The sequence below is a fragment of the Pan paniscus genome, chromosome X, assembly GCF_029289425.2.
Source record: "Pan paniscus chromosome X, NHGRI_mPanPan1-v2.0_pri, whole genome shotgun sequence".
Lineage (NCBI taxonomy): Eukaryota > Metazoa > Chordata > Mammalia > Primates > Hominidae > Pan > Pan paniscus.
In genome coordinates, this window is record NC_073272.2 from 133,171,602 (window position 1) to 133,192,142 (window position 20,541).

The 20,541-nt window shown below is 38.8% G+C and overlaps 1 protein-coding gene across 1 annotated transcript in view; it reads right to left on the minus strand.

Moving 5' to 3' along the window:
* GPC3 (glypican 3) overlaps positions 1-20,541 on the minus strand; it is a 455,110-nt gene that overhangs the window by 208,984 nt on the left and 225,585 nt on the right. Inside the window, exon 3 of the mRNA XM_003814501.5 lies at positions 13,616-14,310. Within this exon, the coding sequence (XP_003814549.1) occupies positions 13,616-14,310 (695 nt within the window). The remainder of the gene's footprint in view (positions 1-13,615; positions 14,311-20,541) is intronic.

The window sequence follows — 20,541 nt, forward strand, 5'->3', positions numbered from 1 at the left end:
TGAGACTTTGTCTCAATAAATTAAAAAACAGAGAGAGAGAAAGTCACATTTTAACTCCTGAAGCCCATGTTCTTTTCACTGCATCACACAACCTTTTCTTCCTCTGCTCCTTGCAATGCCAAGCCGATCCATTCCTGTGCAGGGTATTGACTCAGCTTTCCATCTAGAAAGGTTTGCTCTTAAAAATCTCTATGGTGCCATTAAAAATGAATGTTTGTTGTAATTTATTATTCCTGGTATCTCATAGAGTTTTCGGTCAATGCTAACCAGAACTGAGACAATTCTGAATGGGGCCTTTCAGAGCAGAGCAGTTTGAGTCATGCATTAATTGTTTTTAAATCAATGTATTACAGATTCAGGAGAAATGGTAGGGGAGGAAACAGACTTTAAAACTTGATAAACACAGATGTGTGAGGAAAATGTTTCCACCACTGTGTATTCTTTCACTCTCTGTGATCTGGGAATTGTTAACATCCTTTTCAGACTGATAGAAATCTAACATGAATTTTATAGCTTCTATCTGTCAAGTCTGATTATACCAATTTGTCACAATTATTGCTTTATTTTTAACCAGAGTAAGGACATTAGTTTAGTTCCCTGCTTTTTTGTCTAGAACTTGTGAAGAAACTGCTCAAAGATTATTTAAAGGGTTCACAATTTAAAAAAAAAATATGCTAGCAGGTTGCTACAGTCAAGAAACTCATTCATTTTGCATTAATAATTTGTTAAGAGGAATAAGCAGTTGAGTAAATCAGAAACTTAGTTAATAGGGAACTCCTTCCATGTATGGAAAGAGATCATTACAGGGTTTAAAACAGAATAAGAAAGACACAGAGCTTGGTATTTCACAATTCTTAGGATTTCTGATCTGAAAGAGAGAAAATGTAGAAGCCCTATATCTTTTAAAGTATTTTTAAAATACTTTTAAATACTTTTTAAAATACTTTTTTTAAAGTATTTTTTCAAAAAGCTCATCAAGAATGAATGTGTGGGTTTTTTGTTTGTTTGTTTGTTTGTTTTAAAAAAACGTAAATGAAATAGGCCCTGATTCTGGGGGAGGCCTGAGCTCCAAGCAAATTTAGAAAAATTTAGTTAGCTCATTTAATCTTAATCACTTCATTAGAGGCCTCATCTCTGAATAAGTGTGGGGCCCTGATCTAATAGGATTAGTGTCTTCATAAGAAGTGATACCAGAGAGGTTATGCTCTCTCTCTCTGTCTCTCTCTATGTCCTCCTCTTTCCCCACAGGGTGCACATGCACCAAGGGAAAGCCATGTTAAGACAGAATGAGATGGCAGCCATCTGCAAGCCAAGAAGAAAGCCCTTGCCAGAGACTGAATCTGCTAGAACCTTGATCTTGGACTTTTAACCCCTGGATTTGTGGGAAAATAAACTTCTGTTGTTTAAGCCAAAAAAAAAAAAGAAAGAAAACTTTAATTAGGATTAATTAATACAAATATGAAGAAAAGCAGAGAAGAAAAGCTAAGCCCATTGGAAGTTTCCATGCAATTCTCAAGGCCACACGTAGAAAACAGGATGAATAGTAACTGAAAGAGTAGGCAAGAATGAAAGACCCTTAATAACTTCTGGCTCCCCATCCTGCCTCATTCCAGACAACTGAGTCAGCTTATATCCATCTGCAGACAAGGCCAAGCCACGCCCATATATTCTAAGACTGGGTCTGGCCCTGGGCAAGAGATGCACCTCAAAAGTTGCTGCAGTAGAGAGCAATTAGCTGAAGCTGCCTTGTTGCTGGCACCTGCTTCCAAGTCTCTCTGTCTCAGTTCTTTAACTAGGAAAAAGGTAATGATAATCCCCGTCTCATTAGTATTGTAAACATTAAATGAGTTGATCCATGTAAAGAGCTTAGAATTGTGTGAGGCACATAGTAAGTGCTTATTAAATAATCACTCTTGTCATCATCTTCCTCGTTGTATAGATTAAGGAACAGACACTAAGAAGTTGCTTTTCGCAGGCCACTTGCCTGTGGCAGCACAAGGCAAAGATCCTGTATCAAAATTCTGAATGAATGTTCTTTATAGCTTACAATGTATAGTAGGTAATTTCATAAGGTCCCACACACACTTAAATATTTCTCCCTACAACTGCATCACAGTGGCTGAGATCTACCTTTTTCAATAATCCTTTTTAAGAGTTTTCTAGCGATAACTTTGCTAATGAAGTTTGCTTCTCAAGAGAAGGAATGCATTAGAGAACTAGTAGAAGCAGAAATGGGCTTCCTGTGATGACTAAACCATAATCACACATCACCACTCTAAATAAAGTACAGGGTTTGAATGAACAGAACAGAGCAAGGTACAAATCTGAAGCAGAAGGAAAAGGGATGGGCTTAGTGTAGGCATTGGCCAGAGGTTGGGGACAGGCAGCTGGGATAGAAGGGCAAAAGCTTTCCAAAAGAGTTCAGAGGAACTCATTCACAAACACCATGCTCTTAGTGTGGGGTTTCATCCATGAAACTGAGCCTGTAACTTAGATCTGATCATTCATTATTTCCTGGAAGCATAAGAGAAACCCACACCCAGAACTCAGTAATGTGTATATGTTGCTGAGATGATTTCTAAGCCAAATCAGTCTCTTTCAGCTCCACTACATGAGATTTAATGATAAAAAATAATTCACAGCATAGGTTTGAGTTTGAAAAAGAGGGGCCCATCTATTAACTATATGAAAATACCAAGAATGACTTTTAAAAATCATATAACATGTATAAAAGTTTTTCTTTGGAAAAAAAGATAGAACATTAACTTTGAGCAGTACTTGGGCTGCATATTTTATGAGGTTTATTTGTACTGCATATCTTTGATGGGCTCTATTTGTGGCTGAAAGTACAAACACACTGATTACAATCACTCTTCCCTACATTTAGGAACAAAATTAATTATCTGCAAAAAGCAGAAAGGCTTAGATAGATTCTCAGTAAATGATAATAGACAGCACCCAAATATAATGACTCTGCTTCCTACGTTATCTGTTTTAGGCATTCTGAGTGGAACGAAAAAGGGAAAAATTAATTCACTTTCTGAATATTCTTCAGAATGAATTTGAATTGGGTAATAAGGAGGCAACAACAACCCTCCCCTCACCCCCCGTATGAAATAAGAAAGCAGCCTTGCTGGATTATGTACTTCCCAAAGGGGCATTTTAAAAGGACATTAAGAAATCTGTAATTTCACCAAAACAAAGGCTATTTGTTTTACCCCATTAACAGTCCCCCGGACAAGGAAGGGAAAGGTAAACTGTAAGACCTAGAACAGTGCTCAGCACTCAGCACTCAGAAAATTGTGGTTGCTGGTAATGATGAAATTTGTATTTTATCTTCCAAAGGCTGCAACATGCTGGAAGACATCTGCTCAGAATTCCCTTATCTTTGACTTTTGTAAAATTCTTTATTACAGCAAGTATTAAAATTGCCACCTCCCTTGAGGAAATTACTATAGGACAGTGCAACTTCATTAAAAAATGCTTCTGTGATATTTGAATATGTTTTCCATTTTTAAGGTAGGGGCAGGAGGAATGGTCCTTTTAAGAAACAGTGAAGTTAGAAAACATTTTTCTGCCAGATACCTGAGCAAGATAGCAAAATGTATGGGCATAAGAGGTCAGTGAGCCAAGGTTACTTGTGGTGCCATTGTGAGTGGATAATGCAGAACTACACTCGCCAAGAGGAACCTTGCTCCAAGTGGGGGAAATTGAATCACAGGGAAATCACAGTGTATATGACTCTGTTTTGTGTGGCATTTCAGCTTTTCTAATGAAGGGAGCAAGTATCCAGGGGCTTTTCTGCCCCCACAAGGTAGGAGGCTACTTTCACTGTACTCTGATTCCCTAGCCACTCGACATCTTTTTAAAAAGGCATTGTGGTTACTGTAGCCTTGTAGTATATAGTTTGAAGTCAGGCAGTGTGATGCCAAAACAGATATACAGACCAATGGAACAGAACAGAGGCCTCAGAAATAACGCCACACATCTACAACCATCTGATCTTTGACAAACCTGACAACAACAAGCAATGGGGAAATGATTCCCTATTTAATCAATGGTGTTCGGAAAACTGGCTAGCCATATGTAGAAAACTGAAACTGGACCCCTTCCTTACACCTTATACAAAAAATTAACTCAAGGTAGATTAAAGACTTAAACGTAAAACCTAAAACCATAAAAATCCTAGAAGAAAACCTAGGCAATACCATTCAGGACATAGGCACAGGCAAAGACTTAATGACTAAAACACCAAAAGCAATGACAACAAAAGCGAAAATTGACATATGGGATCTAATTAAACTAAAGAGCTTCTGCACAGCAAAAGAAACTATCATCAGAGTGAACAGGCAACCTACAGAATGGGAGAAATTTTTGCAATCTGTCCACCTGACAAAGTGCTAATATCCGGAATCTACAAGGAACTTAAACAAATTTACAAGAAAAAAACAAATAACCCATCAAAAAGTGGGCAAAGCATACGAACAGATATTTCTCAAAAGAAGACATTTATGTGGCCAACAAACATATGAGAAAAAGCTCATCATCAGTAGTCATTAGAGAAATGCAAATCAAAACCACAATGAGATACCATCTCACGTCAGTTAGAATGGCAATCATTTAAAAGTCAGGAAACAACAGATGCTGGAGAGGATGTGGAGAAATAGGAACGCTTTTACACTGTTGGTGGGAGTGTAAATTAGTTCAACCATCGTGGAAGACAGTGTGGCGATTCCTCAAGGATCTAGAACCAGAAATACCATTTGACCTAGCAATCCCATTACTGGGTATATACCCAAAGAATTATTAATCATTATACTATAAAGACACATGCACATGTATGCTTATTGCAGCACTGTTCACAATAGCAAAGACTTGGAACCAACCCAAATGCCCATCAATGATAGACTGGATTAAGAAAATGTGGTACATATACACCATGTAATACTATGCAGCCATAAAAAAGGAGGAGTTCATGTCCTTTGCAGGGACATGGACGAAGCTGGAAACCATCATTCTCAGCAAACTAACACAGGAACAGAAAACCAAACACCATATGTTCTCATTCATAAGTAGGAGTTGAACAATGAGAACACATGGACACAGGGAGGGGAACATCACACACCGGGGCCTGTCGGTGGGTGGGGGGTTGGGGAGGGATAGCATTAGGAGAAATACCTAATGTAGATAACAGGTTGATGGGTGCAGCAAACCACCATGGCACACGAATACCTATGTAACAAACCTGCATGTTCTGCACGTGTATCACAGAACTTAAAGTTTATTTAAAAAAAGGCATTGTTGGCTCCCTCACTGTTGTCTCAGGACCACAGGGGTACTCAGAATATCAGTCCATGGTGAGATCTTCTTGGACTTCTGCCTACTTGGGCAAATATCCCTGGCTTTCTGACCTTTCTGAATACACTCTGAGTGTCACTGCCAGCAGGCATGGATAAGCATGTGCTTACCACTCTGTGGTCATCACAATGCTTCACCCTAGAAGTGCAATAAAAGAGAAAACTTAATTCAGCCAAGTCACTTAGCAACACAAAACTCCCAACCCTATAGCCTGAACAGAGCAAGAAAGGAAATGACAGCTTAGAGACTGAAAGAGAGCAGTGGAGTAGCTGGAGGCCCACAGTAGCAGAATTTACTGCTAATGAGAAGCAACAAACAGGTGCCTCTTTGATACTTTCTCTTTAAAGTATTCTCTGAAGAGCTGAGAAAACTGCCACTGTTCTCAGTATTTGGATATGCCTTCTGCTACCCTCCAACAGGTGGCACATGGGCCTGCTTTTTGGCCAATCAGTCAGGGTTGAGCTAACTGTCTTTTACTAACTTCTAATTTCCTTGCCAGATCCTCCAAAAGCATTGAGAACTTGAAAGGTTCTTGGAGCCATCCAAGGGTGGGGGACCATGTGTTGGAAGACAATTCTCCATGGATCTCTTGTGCTTTGGCATGTCTTAGGAACAGACGAACTGACTACCCTTTGTTTCAGACTATCCTTTTCAAGTATCTTTGTATAGCCAACAGCCTTGGAAGATAGAGATGATATTTCCCTTTAGAGTAAACAGCAGGTGGGCTTACCATCTATTATAAAATATTTGAGTTCCCTAAGTTCAAAGTTTCTCTCCTATAATACAACTCACTATGTGTACAGGAGTCATTCAGCTCTCTTTGCCTTACCCTGTGGGAATTGGGACTCAGGGATCTGGCACAAATGCTAATACTCTGGCTGCTGCTATTGCTGTAAGCAATAAACTGTCCTTCATCTCTGACTCAGGAGTCTTATGCCATTAACTAACATCGATGAAACTGCAGTAGGCTAGCTTGTTTGCTTGCAATCAGGGTAAAAATCTCAGATCTTTCACAGCTCTTGAGGATGTGTTCCTGCCACATCAGTCCACTGACCACAGAAAGGATGTAAAATTTCTCTCTAAAAATTCAGAACATATAAGCAACTGGCGATTATGCCAAGGCAAGGGCAAGCAATTCTAGATTTATGAAGAACCCATCTAATTTCTTAATATGACCTGTAATATACGTATAATTTCAGGATGAAACATTTTTAAAAAGCTCCCCTTATGTAATCACTTTTTGAAACCTACCATAAAGTTAACATTTATTGCCTAAAACATGGTGCCAATTTTTTCATTTGTATTCTTGCAATAAATAGGTAATGTGTGTTTTAAAACTACGTATTTTCTCCATGGAAATCACTGAAGCTATTTTGATTGTGAATGAAAAAATGATGGCAACCTGTAAACAGTTTTTGTGTTTCCAGAAATAAACCTTGTGTAAGTAAAGTTGCTTACCATTGTTCTAGATGCTGACCTGCAGACACTAATTAGGTAGTGAGCCATTTACTTCTTTTTATCACTTTCAAATCACTTGGTACTGAAAACAGCTTGTATGAATTCAGACAAGGTATCTCTATCTGAGACTGAAAAATGAAAGTCCAAAGTGATAGCATGAGGAGAAAAACACTGACATTCTGACACCTGAGAAATAACCTCAGCCTTCAACAGTGGAGAGGAAGGTAAGGCTAATCTTGGAAATTCTGACGAGTTACAGTCACTCACACTGACAGCAAAATATAAGAGTTTGATGGAGTTAATTATTATTGAGGATCAACAGAGAATCTTCTCCAGAGCTTCCTGGCACACAAAAATAAATACTGACCTCAGAAATCCTAGCAAAGGAAATGGATGTATTTGGATACGTTAGGTTCTCAGTAGGCAATGTTACTATTATTAAATACCAAGGACACTCCGTACTGGAGATCTGATGTTCTTCTACTGTCCGGAATCAAAGGCAGATGCATTAAAAACTATCTGTTGGTCCAATCGGCAGATTTCCAACTTTGCAAGTGGAAGAGAACCTCTTTCTCACCACCGGCACTGCTCACATAGATTCTAGGCCAAGTCATCTGACTGTGTGACTGGACCTTCCATCACCTGCACAAACATTCCTTCTTTTCCATGAAACTACACTGTTCCTTTAAGTGTTAGGAAGATGTAAATCTCATGCCTTTTAGTACTTCATTGGGAAATACTAGAGCAAAAGTCTCCAAGGAGGGAGAATGAATTCAGAAACTGATTGTGCAGCTGGAAAAACAGTAGGGAGTAATACAGGATATTAAATAATATAATAAAAACCTACTTAGTCTGTGTTTGGGGAAAAAAGATTCTGCTGAAGAGAATGGAACTGCTTGAGAGAGCAATATAGAGTAATGGTTAAGAGCATGAGCTTTTGAGTCAGACAGGTTCAGCTTTAAATACTAGTTCTGCCACTTACTAGCCAAGTGACCGCTGAGGGCAACACAACAGAGTCATGTGCATCTTTCCAGCTACTCCCTCTGATCCCCAGTGGTCTATGCTAGTGCTTCCATTATTAGATGCTCAATAAATGCTTCCTGCAACGAATCCTATTTCAGATAGTGCTAAAATGAATATCACAACGAAAAAAGAAAGGGAGAAGTAATGGTGGTAGAAAAGGTTGCAATTCTACACAATATTCAAGGAAGCATAGAACAAGCCAAGGTAATGAAATTGTGGGAGAGGAAGCACTAACTCTGAGAAATGCTGAGATGAATCAATAAAGTATGTATGTGTGTACAAGTGGAAAAATAAAAGTGCAAACCACCATGTGAAGACATGTGAGTAGTTACTTTGGGGATTAAAGGAAGTAAACAAAATTACAGAAAGTTTTGGGAAAGTTTCCAGGAGAGGGATAAACATCCAACATGCTAATTATTAATCATTTAGTAAATGGATGAATTATACATGAAATGGGCAATGGCTATGCATATAGTCCACACATAGGTATATGGTAACAGCAATCAAAATGGTTTTCAGGATAAAAACAGTCATATTTTAAAAAGAAGCTGTGGCACTCAGCAGTTTGGGTGTAACAACACTGAAAATATATGTATTGCAAAATGGTACATATTTGTAGTTGCTTTAAGGTATAAGATGTGGAATTCAATAATGCACTGATAAATTTAACAGTGATACTTTCACCCAAATACTGTTAAAGATCTATTCAATTCTCACTTGGGGCCAAGATATTTATCCTAGTTTGTATAGATATTTATCTCAGTTTGCAAAACGGATCTATTTATAGTCTCATCATTAATACTTTCTTGGACTTTTCAGCACAAATCTTCTCTTTCCCCCTCCCTCCATCTCTCTTCCCCCCAACACATGTATTCACACACATACATTCTCACACATACTATTTTTATTTACTTCGTTTAGACTAAAATAACATTAAGATATCTTGGCACCTAAAAATATGTTTAAGAAAAACTCATTTTTCATTTGGCACTTAGATCACTGTAGTAAGAAAGAGTACTGGACTGGGACTTAGTGAATACTTGCCATGTTCCTGAACCTAACACTGCATTTAATCGCCATATCTCGATCCCATTTTATAGATGAAGAATTCAAGGTCCTAGCTTTGCCACTAATTGCCTGTGGAACTTAGGCCATTCACTTCCAACCTCTGGGGCTTATTTTCTTTATCTTCGAAACGAGGTGGCTGGATTTGCTCCCAAGGGAGCATCAGAATCAACTGGGACATTTCTTAAATAAAAAATAATTTGGGCACGGTGGCTCACACCTGTAATCCTAGCACTTTGGGAGGCTGAGGCAGGTGGATTGCTTGAGGCCAGGAGTTCGAGACCAGCCTGGCCAACATAGCGAAACCCCGTCTCTACAAAAAAAATACAAAAAATTAGACAGGTATTATGGCACGCGCCTGTAATCCTAGCTACTCGGGAGGCCGAGGCATGAGAATCGCCTGGGCCCAGGAGGTGGAGGTTGCAGTGAGCCAAGATCGAGCCACTGCACTCCAGCCCGGGTGACAGAGTGAGACCCTGTCTCAAAAAACAAAAGAGAACAAAATGAAACAAAATCATCTGATCTCTTCACACACCTTTGGTATTAGAATCTCTGCAGGGGTGGACTCCAGGAATGTGTCTAACAAGTAACCCAGGTGATTGTGATGATGAGCCGAGTTTGAGAACAGGATCCTTTACCACCTCCAGTGGTGCTGCCAGCGACAACACCCCAGTATTTGTCTGCCTGCCTTCACTTGGTAGTCTGAAGTATTGAGAACTATGCTAGAGAAAACTAAAGCACCAACAAGCCACACTTAAAAAAACGAACAGTACCACACTCACTTAGAAGACCAAAACAATCTTCATAATCTGGGTAGATGACAGCCACAAAAACAACTAGGCAAAGTCTCTGTGTGGCAGACCTCATGTCATGGCTTAAAGCCAGCTCGAAAGGATATCCCAGCAGAGCTCAGGAAGAGGATATTTTTAAAGAAGTCTCTCACCACAACTGAACCTCAAGCAGGACTGAATGGCAGGGTTTTACATTTTATCGCAACAGGAAGGTTAGGGTGCTACTGGAGAATCTCATTAAAGCTTTAGTTTTAAACCAGCTTTTGCTTTGGGGCATTCTGTGGGTTTGTTAATGTGAATAGAGTTCTGCAGCTCTGACTCCCCCTCGCCCTCATAAATGCCCAGTCCCTTTTTGACCCGTACTGAGTATGGGTTGGATCACATCTGGCCAGTGATTCCCCTACCCCCACCATTTGGTACGTATTACTTAGAGTTGGTGATCATAAAACATGAACAAGGCAGAGTTTACATATGTTTTCTGGTTTAGTTCAGGCATTCCCCGGGGATGGCAGAATTCACACTCTCATAACCAGCTGGGAGCTGGGAGCAATCAGGCCCTTAATGGCCAAAACAGAAAGGGCCTGCATCACTGAGCACCTCTTGACAGCCAAAGCCTTTCTTCCTGAATGATAATGACATGAAATGCACTCCCCCTGCACGCATGTGCATGCACCTAAAATGTAGCAGGATTGGCAGCCAGAAATTGCTATCCAATTTAGGTTCACTACATGTTTGCAAAATCCTAATGGAGCTCTTAGAGTAAAAGTCTAGGGGGGTCTAAGCGGGGACAGACTGGTATTATGGGGAAAGTATTACATTGTAGCAGCAGAAGACCTTGGATTCTACTTCTGGTTCCTCCATTAATTATATAACTTTGGGTAAGCCTCCCTGAACTTTATTTCTTCCTTTGTAAATCAATGGGATTGGACTAGCTAATCTCTCACAGCCCTTTCAACATTCACATTATGGTGAAGTGTTCACTATGGTGAAATGTATTCAGTTACACGTCTGTCTACCAACTAAACTGTGACCTTTTCAAGACTTAAGAACTATGTCTTGGGTAGTTTTGAATATCCAGCACCTAGCAAAGTGCCATACACAAAGCAGATGTTTAATAAATGCTTCCTAAATGAACCTTCATGTCTAGTGCCTGATCAAAACTGTGCACTTAATTCTTTATAAGTTCCTCACCTCCTTTTTTCATGTGTTTAAAAGCACCATATGGCCAGGCGTGGTGGCTCATGCCTGTAGTCTCAGCACTTTGGGCGGCCTAGGTGGGTGGATCACCTGAGGTCAGGAGTTTGAGACTAGCCTGGCCAATGTGGTGAAATCCCATCTCTACTAAAAATACAGAATTAGCCAGGCATGGTGGCATGCGCCTGCAATCCCAGCTTCTCGGGAGGCTGAGGCAGGAGAATTGATTAGAAGTAGGAGGTGGAGGTTGCAGTGAGCCGAGATTACGCCACTGCACTCCAGCCTGGGTGACAGAGCGAGACTCTGTCTCAAAAATAAATAAATAAATAAATAAATAAATAAATAAATAAATAAATAAATAAAAGCACCACAGGAGGATACTTGTTTTCCAGATCAATTGTGTTGCTATGAAATGACCAATATCAGAGGCAACCTTTAAACACTCCTACACCCTGTCTTTAATGTTGTCTCTTTATTTTCCTCTTACTGAAAGCATTTCCACGCCCCTGGCATGCTTTCTTTGTGTCTTACACACAGTGGGCTCTCAATCAGTATTAGGTGAATGAACATATGAATGCATTTACTTTTTCTAGTTTTGTAAAATTTACTTTTGCAGAAGGCCCCAGAACCTGGCCTTGAATTGTGAAGCAGTCAAGGGAATAATTAGCCACTGAAGAACACCGTAATTAGATAGGACATTTTTGTTCATTTTACTATAAAATATTTTCACAGGAAATGTGTTTTAAATGACTAACATTGTGAATGGGGCAATTACAGCAACTCCGTAAGTAGCCATGCTGAGGGTTGCATCATTTTTGTCCTCTTTCCTAGTTTAATTCACCAAAGAAACTAATTACTCCTAGAGTTTAAAGACAAGCTGAAATAGCCTAATCCACCCTCCACATTTTGGATAAGCAATAGTTCAGAGTGCACAGCAGTTGCACTGTATAGATGCTAAGGGTGTCTATCAACCAAGCCAACAAAGTCTGGGTTTGAATCCCAGCTCCTCTGACTTAACTAGCTTTGAGGAAGAAATAAGACTCAGTGTTTGATAGATCAGTAGAGTGTCTACAGTGTATAGTAATCTATCATATATTTCTTTCTCTCTCTTGTTTTTTTTTTTGTTTTTGTTTTTGTTTTTTGTTTTTTTGAGGCAGGGTCTCACTCTTTCGCCCAGGCTGGGGTGCAGTCACGTGATCATGGCTTACTGCAGCGTTGATCCTCCCACTTCAGTCCCCCCAGTAGCATGCCACCATGCCTGGCTAATTTTTTGTATTTATTTATTTATTTATTGGTAGAGATGGGGTCTGTACGTTGCCCAGACTGGTCTTGAACTCCCAGCCTCAAATAACCCTCCCGCCTAGGCATCCCAAAGTGTTGGGATTACAGGCTTAAGCCACAGCACCTGGCCACATATATTTCAAAGTAGCTAGAAAAGAAGAATTTGAATGTTTCTAGCATAAAGACAAATATTTAGGTGATAGACATCCCAATTATATTGATTTTACCTTTACAAATTGTATGAATGTATTAAACTATCACATGTCCCCTGAAAATACGTACACATATTGTATATCAATGAAAAATAATTAGCAGAAAGCAGAAATAGAATATTTCTAAAACAGAAAAAATAAAACAAAACCCAGCTTTTAGGTTTATTAAGACTGATTTCATGGGTTACTATGAAATGATATTATGTAAACTAGCCAGCATAGCACTTGAGATGTAGTGGAAGCTCAACAATGGTAGTGTAATATACTATTCTGCCACCTCCTTCTACAAAGCTGGCAGCATTCAGGAATCAGATACTACCTTAGGGAAACTGACTGGTAACTCTTGGCTACATGTTCTGCTATATATTGGAAGTTGGTATCTCCCGAGATTCCGTTACTAACAATATCTGACTGAAACCAAGGAAACTGCTGCCTCACTCACAGAACTTCCCTTCCTCCATCACGAATTTCATCAGGCTTAGACTGATATAATCAAGGCTATAAACAAAACCATTGGAGAACATGGATTGTTTGCCTTGCTTATGTGCTTGTGAGGTTTAATTAGTGAACTCTAGCTGGGTCTTTTGTGTTTGAAGTCACTACTCAAAATGCTAATGTGATATACATGATTGAAAACACCAAGAGGAAATTAGAATCAGAAAAATTGGTGATAACCAAATTAAAGGGAGACCTGGTCAATTTCTGAAGCATGGCTCTTCCACTAACTTTACGTGGGTGCTCTTAGGCAAGTTGCAATTTCACTTAAGCTTCAGTTTCCTCATTTATAAAATGAAGATAATAGCTCCCACTTCACAGGCTTGTCATCTATTGTGTATCAATAATGAGGATTATGATAACTGACAATAATGCTAATAATAGCCAACATTTATCGAAGACTTACCACGTACCAGACATGTGCTAAGTGCTTTAACAAATGTCATTCCCTATGAAGACGATATTCTTTTTATTTCTATTTCATGAATCAGAAAAATGAACTCATAAAGATAAAATGACTTCCCAACGTCGCACAGTAAGGAAGTAGGTGGAGCCAGGCTTTACGATTGCATAGCCTGTGGTCTTAATATGCTGCCTAACTCTGTGAGGTCATTCAGTCCATCATCACCCCTTCCCCACCTTCCAATTTTGTTCTCATTTCTCTCCATCAGCACCTGCTACTGGCCACCTCACCCCAGTAAGGCCCAAATCCTCTGACAACTGTAGACTGGTACTCACAGTGGTGGTCAGCTTTCCTGCATTCTTCTGGACATACTGGATAGAATCATGGATTGTTGAAAAGAGACCAAGCAGTACGTTTTCCATGTCATAGATTCTGTACATGCCATTCACAAGTTCTTCAAGGGACAGAATGTATTCTCTCCAGTACTTGTCAATCTCCACCACACCTGCCATACAGCCTTGCATGACCACATTGCAGTAACCGCCACAGGGTTTAACCATCATCAGTCCCTGGCAGTAAGAGCAGTACCACATTCTGGTGAGCATTCGGCCACAGTCCTTACTGAACTTCAGGTGATCAGTTGTGTTGATCACTTCAATTCCAAGATTCAGAGCCTGAAGGAAGATCCTAGTGACTTGCAGTGACTTGGAAACCTGGGTCATAATAAGCTTGGGGAAATTCCCAAATACTTTCAGGTCACGTCTTGCTCCTCGGAGGCACTCGTTGATGTCCAAGGCTGAATCAGGCAGGCCTGGGTTCATTAGCTGGGTATAGATGACTGGAAACAGGCTGTCAAACAATTCATTGACCATGTCATCTACATTGATGTCAGAACCCAAGATGTAGAGAGACACATCTGTGAAAAATTCACCCACAAATTCAAAAGCTTGTGGAGTCAGGCTTGGGTAGTTGTTCTTGAACATGGCATTGGTGTAGTTCTTGGCATGGCGAACAACAATTTCAAAGGCCTCTGTAAAAAAAAAAAAGAGACACAAAAATGTGTACAAATTAAAGCATGAAAATCCAGTGTGAAAATGAATTTGAGACTTCTCTATTGCTGTGGTGATTAAGGTCCCATTTGCGTTAAATAATTGACTCTCATTCATTTCTGGCATTGCCTCTACTCTTGCAGTCATTTGCTCCTATAAATCAATTTTCCTTTCTGAACATGAAGTCCAGATTCTGATGTGCACATAAATTCTTAAACACACAAATTATATTTCAAATGACAAAAGCCAAGATTCGGTTAACATTTCGGCCTTTCATGAAAATATTGATTAAAAATTGGCTAAATGAGAAGTTATTTCTCTTTCTCACACTGATTTATTCAGTTAAAAAGAAATTGTATTTCAGGACATTTCATTTTTAGACAGAGATAAATATTTGACAACAAACCATGCATTGTATAAACTCACACAACAATTTAAGCCTGTTTAGCCCTGGAGGGGAGGCAAGTTCCTAGCCAAGAATAAAAGCTATCACGAATTTAATCATTTTGGTAGATTTTCTCCTGATAACTTTAAAGAGAGCTTTCTGACAGATTGCCAGACCTGGAAATGGAATTTATCCAATGCATTTGTATCTGGGTGGAAAAATAATCCATGTACTTATCTATCATTTGGTATTGAAAACAACACCTCTGGTATTTGCAAGCTGAACATCCGGAGGGATAACTACTAAGCTTCCTTGCTAAGTTCAGCTTCCACATGGCTTGGAAGCCTTATCTGCTCTACAGAGACCACAAATTCATGATTACATCTGCTGCCCCAACCCCTTTGCATAAAGCCCAATCAGTGTCATTGGTTTGAAAGAGAAAGTAGTAATGTCACCATCTCATTTTCTCCAAACTGAAACATCCCAGACCCAAATTATTTCAAATACTCAGAGTTCTACATTTACATGAGGGAAGGAAAAACAACCACAATAGGCTTTTGAAGAAATAAGACAGAGTTTAAAAACAAAAATAGCCAAGTTTCCTGAGACACTTAAAATTAACTTAGTCCTTCCTTCCATTTCCTTCCAAAGTGCAAAGGTCCATGACAGATGTACTCCAAATGGTGCCAGTTCATGAGCCTTGAAAAATCGAATTATTACCACTTTTAGACTACTAGAGAGACCATACTCCAACAGTTCCTTGGGATCACTTAGTCCAACATTTCAGTCATCTGTGGCAGAAGTGAGCTCTAGGTTGTGCTACCACCATCTGCCCCAGATCCCTCCCAGGGTAGAACACGCTCCCTAGATTCTTCCCTTGGGCTTATGACATGCCCAGCAATGTTGAACAATTGCCAGTGTAGTTCTATTGGGTTTCCAAGCTCACTTGAGAAAATAATGAGTTTAAAACAAAACTTAACTTCCTACAAAAGGTTTTTGAGTATATGTGTACTGAGGGCAGTGAGAGTGTAACAGTCTCTGAGGGACACTAGCTTGCACTGATTACTTTGCAGCTGTGTGTCCCTGGGGAAAAAAAATCTGCCTTTCTGTAAGTTGTTGAATGTTCATTTGGTTTTTTGTTTGTTTGTTTGTTTGTTTAGAACATTAAGCAATTCCTAGAAAGTTGCTCTATCTTATAACAACTCTCCAAACTCCACATGCTACTTTAGTCTCAATCCTTGTTTTCTAAAAGCTGGATGAGGCCAAGAGATTATCTAGCCCAATACAGAGGACCAGTCAACAAATTCGTTAAAATCATCAGAAATTTGGAGATTTGAAACTATTCATTCATTTTAATTTCAGCTAGCAATCACTTGTTATATATCAGACTCTGTACTAGGTGCTAGAGGCACATAAGTGCTGGGTAGATGGAGATAAATGATAAACCATCCTTGTTTCAGAAGTATTCACAAGCTATATGGTTTAGAGTTTACAAAATATTCTCAAGTATATTATGGCATCTACTTTTTACAACAATCTTTTAAGTTTGGTATTACAACTCCCATTTTATATGCGACAAAATTGAGGCTCAGTAGAGTTAAAGCATTTTCCCGTGGTCACACAGGAAAGTAGAAGCAATCAGCACAAACTAGTGTCTTCCATAACAGTTACACTCTTGCTGCCTTCGACCTACAGCCAATACATATAGTCTCAAAAACCTTTGCAGAAAGTACAGTTCTATTTTAAACTCATTATTTTCCCATTGGCTTCCCATCTTCAAATGGAAACATACTAGAAGAAATTGCAACCCAAAGACCAACAAAGCAGAGTCACACCTTTCACCTTTGCCTTTGTGCAGAATGAAGAGAAGGGAAAAGACTGCTGTGGATATGCCACTCCTGTAGATCTCAATCATCCAAGCATCCCTAAAATGAATTCTATACAAGGCAAGCTTTATCTCAAGTACAGTGCATTCATTCTCCAATGTGCAAGATGTACAACAGCAAGATTCCATTGACTGTACTGTCATAACATTTTTAAAAGTTTCTGTTACTAGCACTCCTAAATCAATAGAAAAAGAAAATTATAAAAGATCATGAACTCTTCTGCAGAAAGAATAATCACAATGCATGTTGCAGGGGAAAAGGGCTAGGGGTTTACTTTGAACCTCAAGCTCATATGTGCTCCCTGCTCCAACTTCCACAGCTCAGAATCCACTTAGCACATCTCTGGGCTTTGCCCAACCCACTTACTTCTGTATCACAGGACAACAAACCAAGCCATAACTGGTCAACTAAAGGCTCCTGGGAGACTTATAGAAACCAACACTAGGCGAAAAGCAATGCTCAGCTTTTCTTGGCAACTTAAGGTTTCATGAAATGAAATCAAGGGCTAGAATTACTGCAAAAAAGTTCAGCTCACTGATTTTTTTGGTCAGATAATAATGTACACTTCAACTAGGGGAGGTTTCCCTCTGCCTCTTTCCTGGGAAGAAATCAAGGGTTATATCCAGGAAAAATTTGAACAAACAATGTAAAATCAGAGCTATCATGAACATTTTGGCATTGGATAGAAAATATTCTAATTTTTTACAACATAAAGAAAAATAAGTGGTGCAGGCAAATAGACTTAATAAATTCGGGTTAATACATGTCCTAATATAGCAAGGTTTCTAGATATCTAGATGCCCCATTATCATTCTGGTCACCACCCTTTGGACATGCTCCAGTGTTGTCAATGTCCTCCTTAAATTATGGTGTTCAAAAAGGGATACAATTCTCCAGATGTGGCTTGATGGTGAAGTGTACAATCAGGCTATCACCTCTCTTTAAATGGTTCAATAACTTCTACTACCCCCCAGGACATATAGCCTATCACTGTAGCAAAATGACTGTCTTTAGTATTTGATACTGATGTTCCTGTATTCAGACTCAGACAGGAAGAAATGTGTTTTTATGGGCCTTTTCAGTAGTAGCTGGGTATTTAAAAAAAGGAGAATATACTTGTGTTTGGAAGAAGAGAGGAATAAATGAACCATGGAATCTCTTTCAAGCCCTTTAGGGTAAGGCAGTCCTTATAGAAGCAGGTTATTTTTTTTCAAGGCAATTTTTCCAGCACTGTAAGAATGGCAAATACTTAAGAACTTTTTGTGTTCCTGGTATAAATGCCTCACAATGGGTTAGAATAAAAAATGGTCCTTGTTTTCAAGCTTAGGTACCTTAACGGAAGGAAGAAAAGTAATATTTATGAAGTAACTGCAAGGTACATGCCAGGATCTGTGGTAAAATTGGTCATATCACATGAAGTTTCTGTTTATGTCCTTTGTGCACTTTTATGCAGCCAAAACACATATGAAAAAATAGCTCAAGATTACTGATCATTAGAGAAATGCAAATCAAAACCACAATGAGACACCATCTCACACCAGTCAGAATGGCAATTATTAAAAAGTCAAGAAACAACAGTTGCTGGTGAGGCTGTGGAGAAACAGGAAGGCATTTACACTGTTGGTGAGAATGTAAATTAGTTCAACCATTGTGGACGACAGTGTGGTGATTCCTCAAAGACCTAGGGGCAGAAATACTATTTGACCCAGCAATCCTAATACTTGGTATACACCCAAAGGAATATAAATCATTCTATTATAAAGATACATGCACATGTATGTTCACTGCAGCACTATTCACAAGAGCAAAGACATGGAATCAACCCAAATGGCCATCAGTGACAGAATGCATAAAGAAAATGTGGTACATACACATCTTGGAATACTATGCAGCCATAAAAATGAACAAGATCATGTCCTTTCCAGGAACATGAATGGAGCTGGAAGCTGTTATCCTCAGTAAATTAATGCAGGAACAGAAAACCTAACACCGCATGTTCTCATTTGTAAGTGGGAATTGAACAATGAGAACACATGGACACATGGGGGTAAACAACACACACTGGGGCTTGTTGAGGCAGGGAGGGAGGGAGAACATTAGGAAAAATAGCTAATGCATGCTGAGCTTAATACCTAGGTGATGGGTTGCTAAGCACAGTAAATCACCATGGCACACGTTTACCTATATAACAAACCTACACATCCTTCACATGTACCCTGAAACTTAAAATAAAATTAAAAAATAAAGAAAACTAGGGAAAAAATCAGTTAATGTAATCCATCACATCAACAGCCTAAATAAGAAAAATCATATGATCATATGAGTAAATGCAGGAAAAACATTTGCTGTTTTTCCTGCCAATATCCTACATCATTCATGATAAAATCTCTCAGCAAACTAGAAACAGAGGATAACTTTCTTCACTTGATAAAGAACGCCCACAAAAAATTTTACAGCTAGCATCATGCTTAACGGTGAGCAACTGCATGCTTTCCCCTTAACATCAGGAACGAGGCAAGAATGTCCCTGTTTCAGCACTCCTATTCAACATTATACTTAAAGTACTAGCTACTGCAATGAGACAATAAAAGGAAATAAAAGGTGTACAGATTGGGAAAACTACAAAACTCTGGTAAAAGAAATAAAAAATATCTTAATAAATGAAGAGATACTCCATGTTTATGGATAGAAAGACTCAATATTATTAAGTTTTCAATTCTTTCCAACATGATCTATAAATTCAATGAATCCCAATCAAAATCCCTGCAACTTATTTTGTGGACATCAATAGTAAAGTTTATATGGAAACATAAAAGACTCAAAATGGCTGTAACAGCACTGCAAAAGAACAAAGTTGGAGGACTGGCATGACCTGAATTCAAGAATTCCCATCAAGGTACAGTAATAAAGACAGCTTGGTATTGGTGAAAGAATTGAAAAACAGATCCATGGAACAAAATACAGAGCCCAGAAATAGACCCACACAAATACAATAATCAACTGATCTTTGACAAAAGAGCAGAGACAATTGAATGGAGAAAGAATAATCTTTGCAACAAATAGTGCTGAAACAATTGGACATCCACATGCAAAAAATGAATCTAGATATAGACTTTTCACCTTTCATAAAATTAAGTCAAATATATCATAGACATAAACATAAAATGCAAAACTATAAAACTTATAGAATGTAAAGTGGGAGTTCTTGGTGACTGACCTTAAGTTTAGCAGTAAGTTTTTAGATATAACAGTAAAAGCACAATCTATGAAGTTGAAAATTGATTAGTCAGACTTATCAGGCACTAAGCAGAAAAACATCCATTCTGCAATGTTAAGAGAATGAAGAGTAAAGCATATGTCAAGAAAATGAAAAGACAAGCCACAGACTAAGAGAAAATATTTGCAAAACACATGTCTGATAAAGGCCTTGTATCCAAAACACTCAAAGAACACTTGCAATTCAACAGTAAGAAAACAACCCAATTAAAAAATGGGCAGAAGATCTGAACAGACATCTCACCAAAGAAGATATACAGATGGGGAAAAAAAACTAGAAAAAGATATTCAATATCATATGTTATTAGGGAACTGCAAATTAAAATAACAATGAGATACCATCACAAAGCCATTAGAATGGTTAAAATTCATAACACTAACAACACCAAATGATGGCAAAGAGGCAGAGCAACAGGCACTCTCATGCATTGCTGGAGGGAATGTTAATACAAATGGTACAGCCACTTTATAAAGCAGCTTGGCAGTTTCTTACAAAAGTAAACATACTCTTACCATGTGATCCAGCAGCTGTGTCCCTTGGTGGTTACCCAATTTATTTGAAAACTCATGTCTACAGCAAAACCTAGTGCTTATAGCAGTTTTATTTATAATCACCAAAACTGGAAGCAAGCAAGATGTCCTTCAATATGATAAATAAGCTGTGG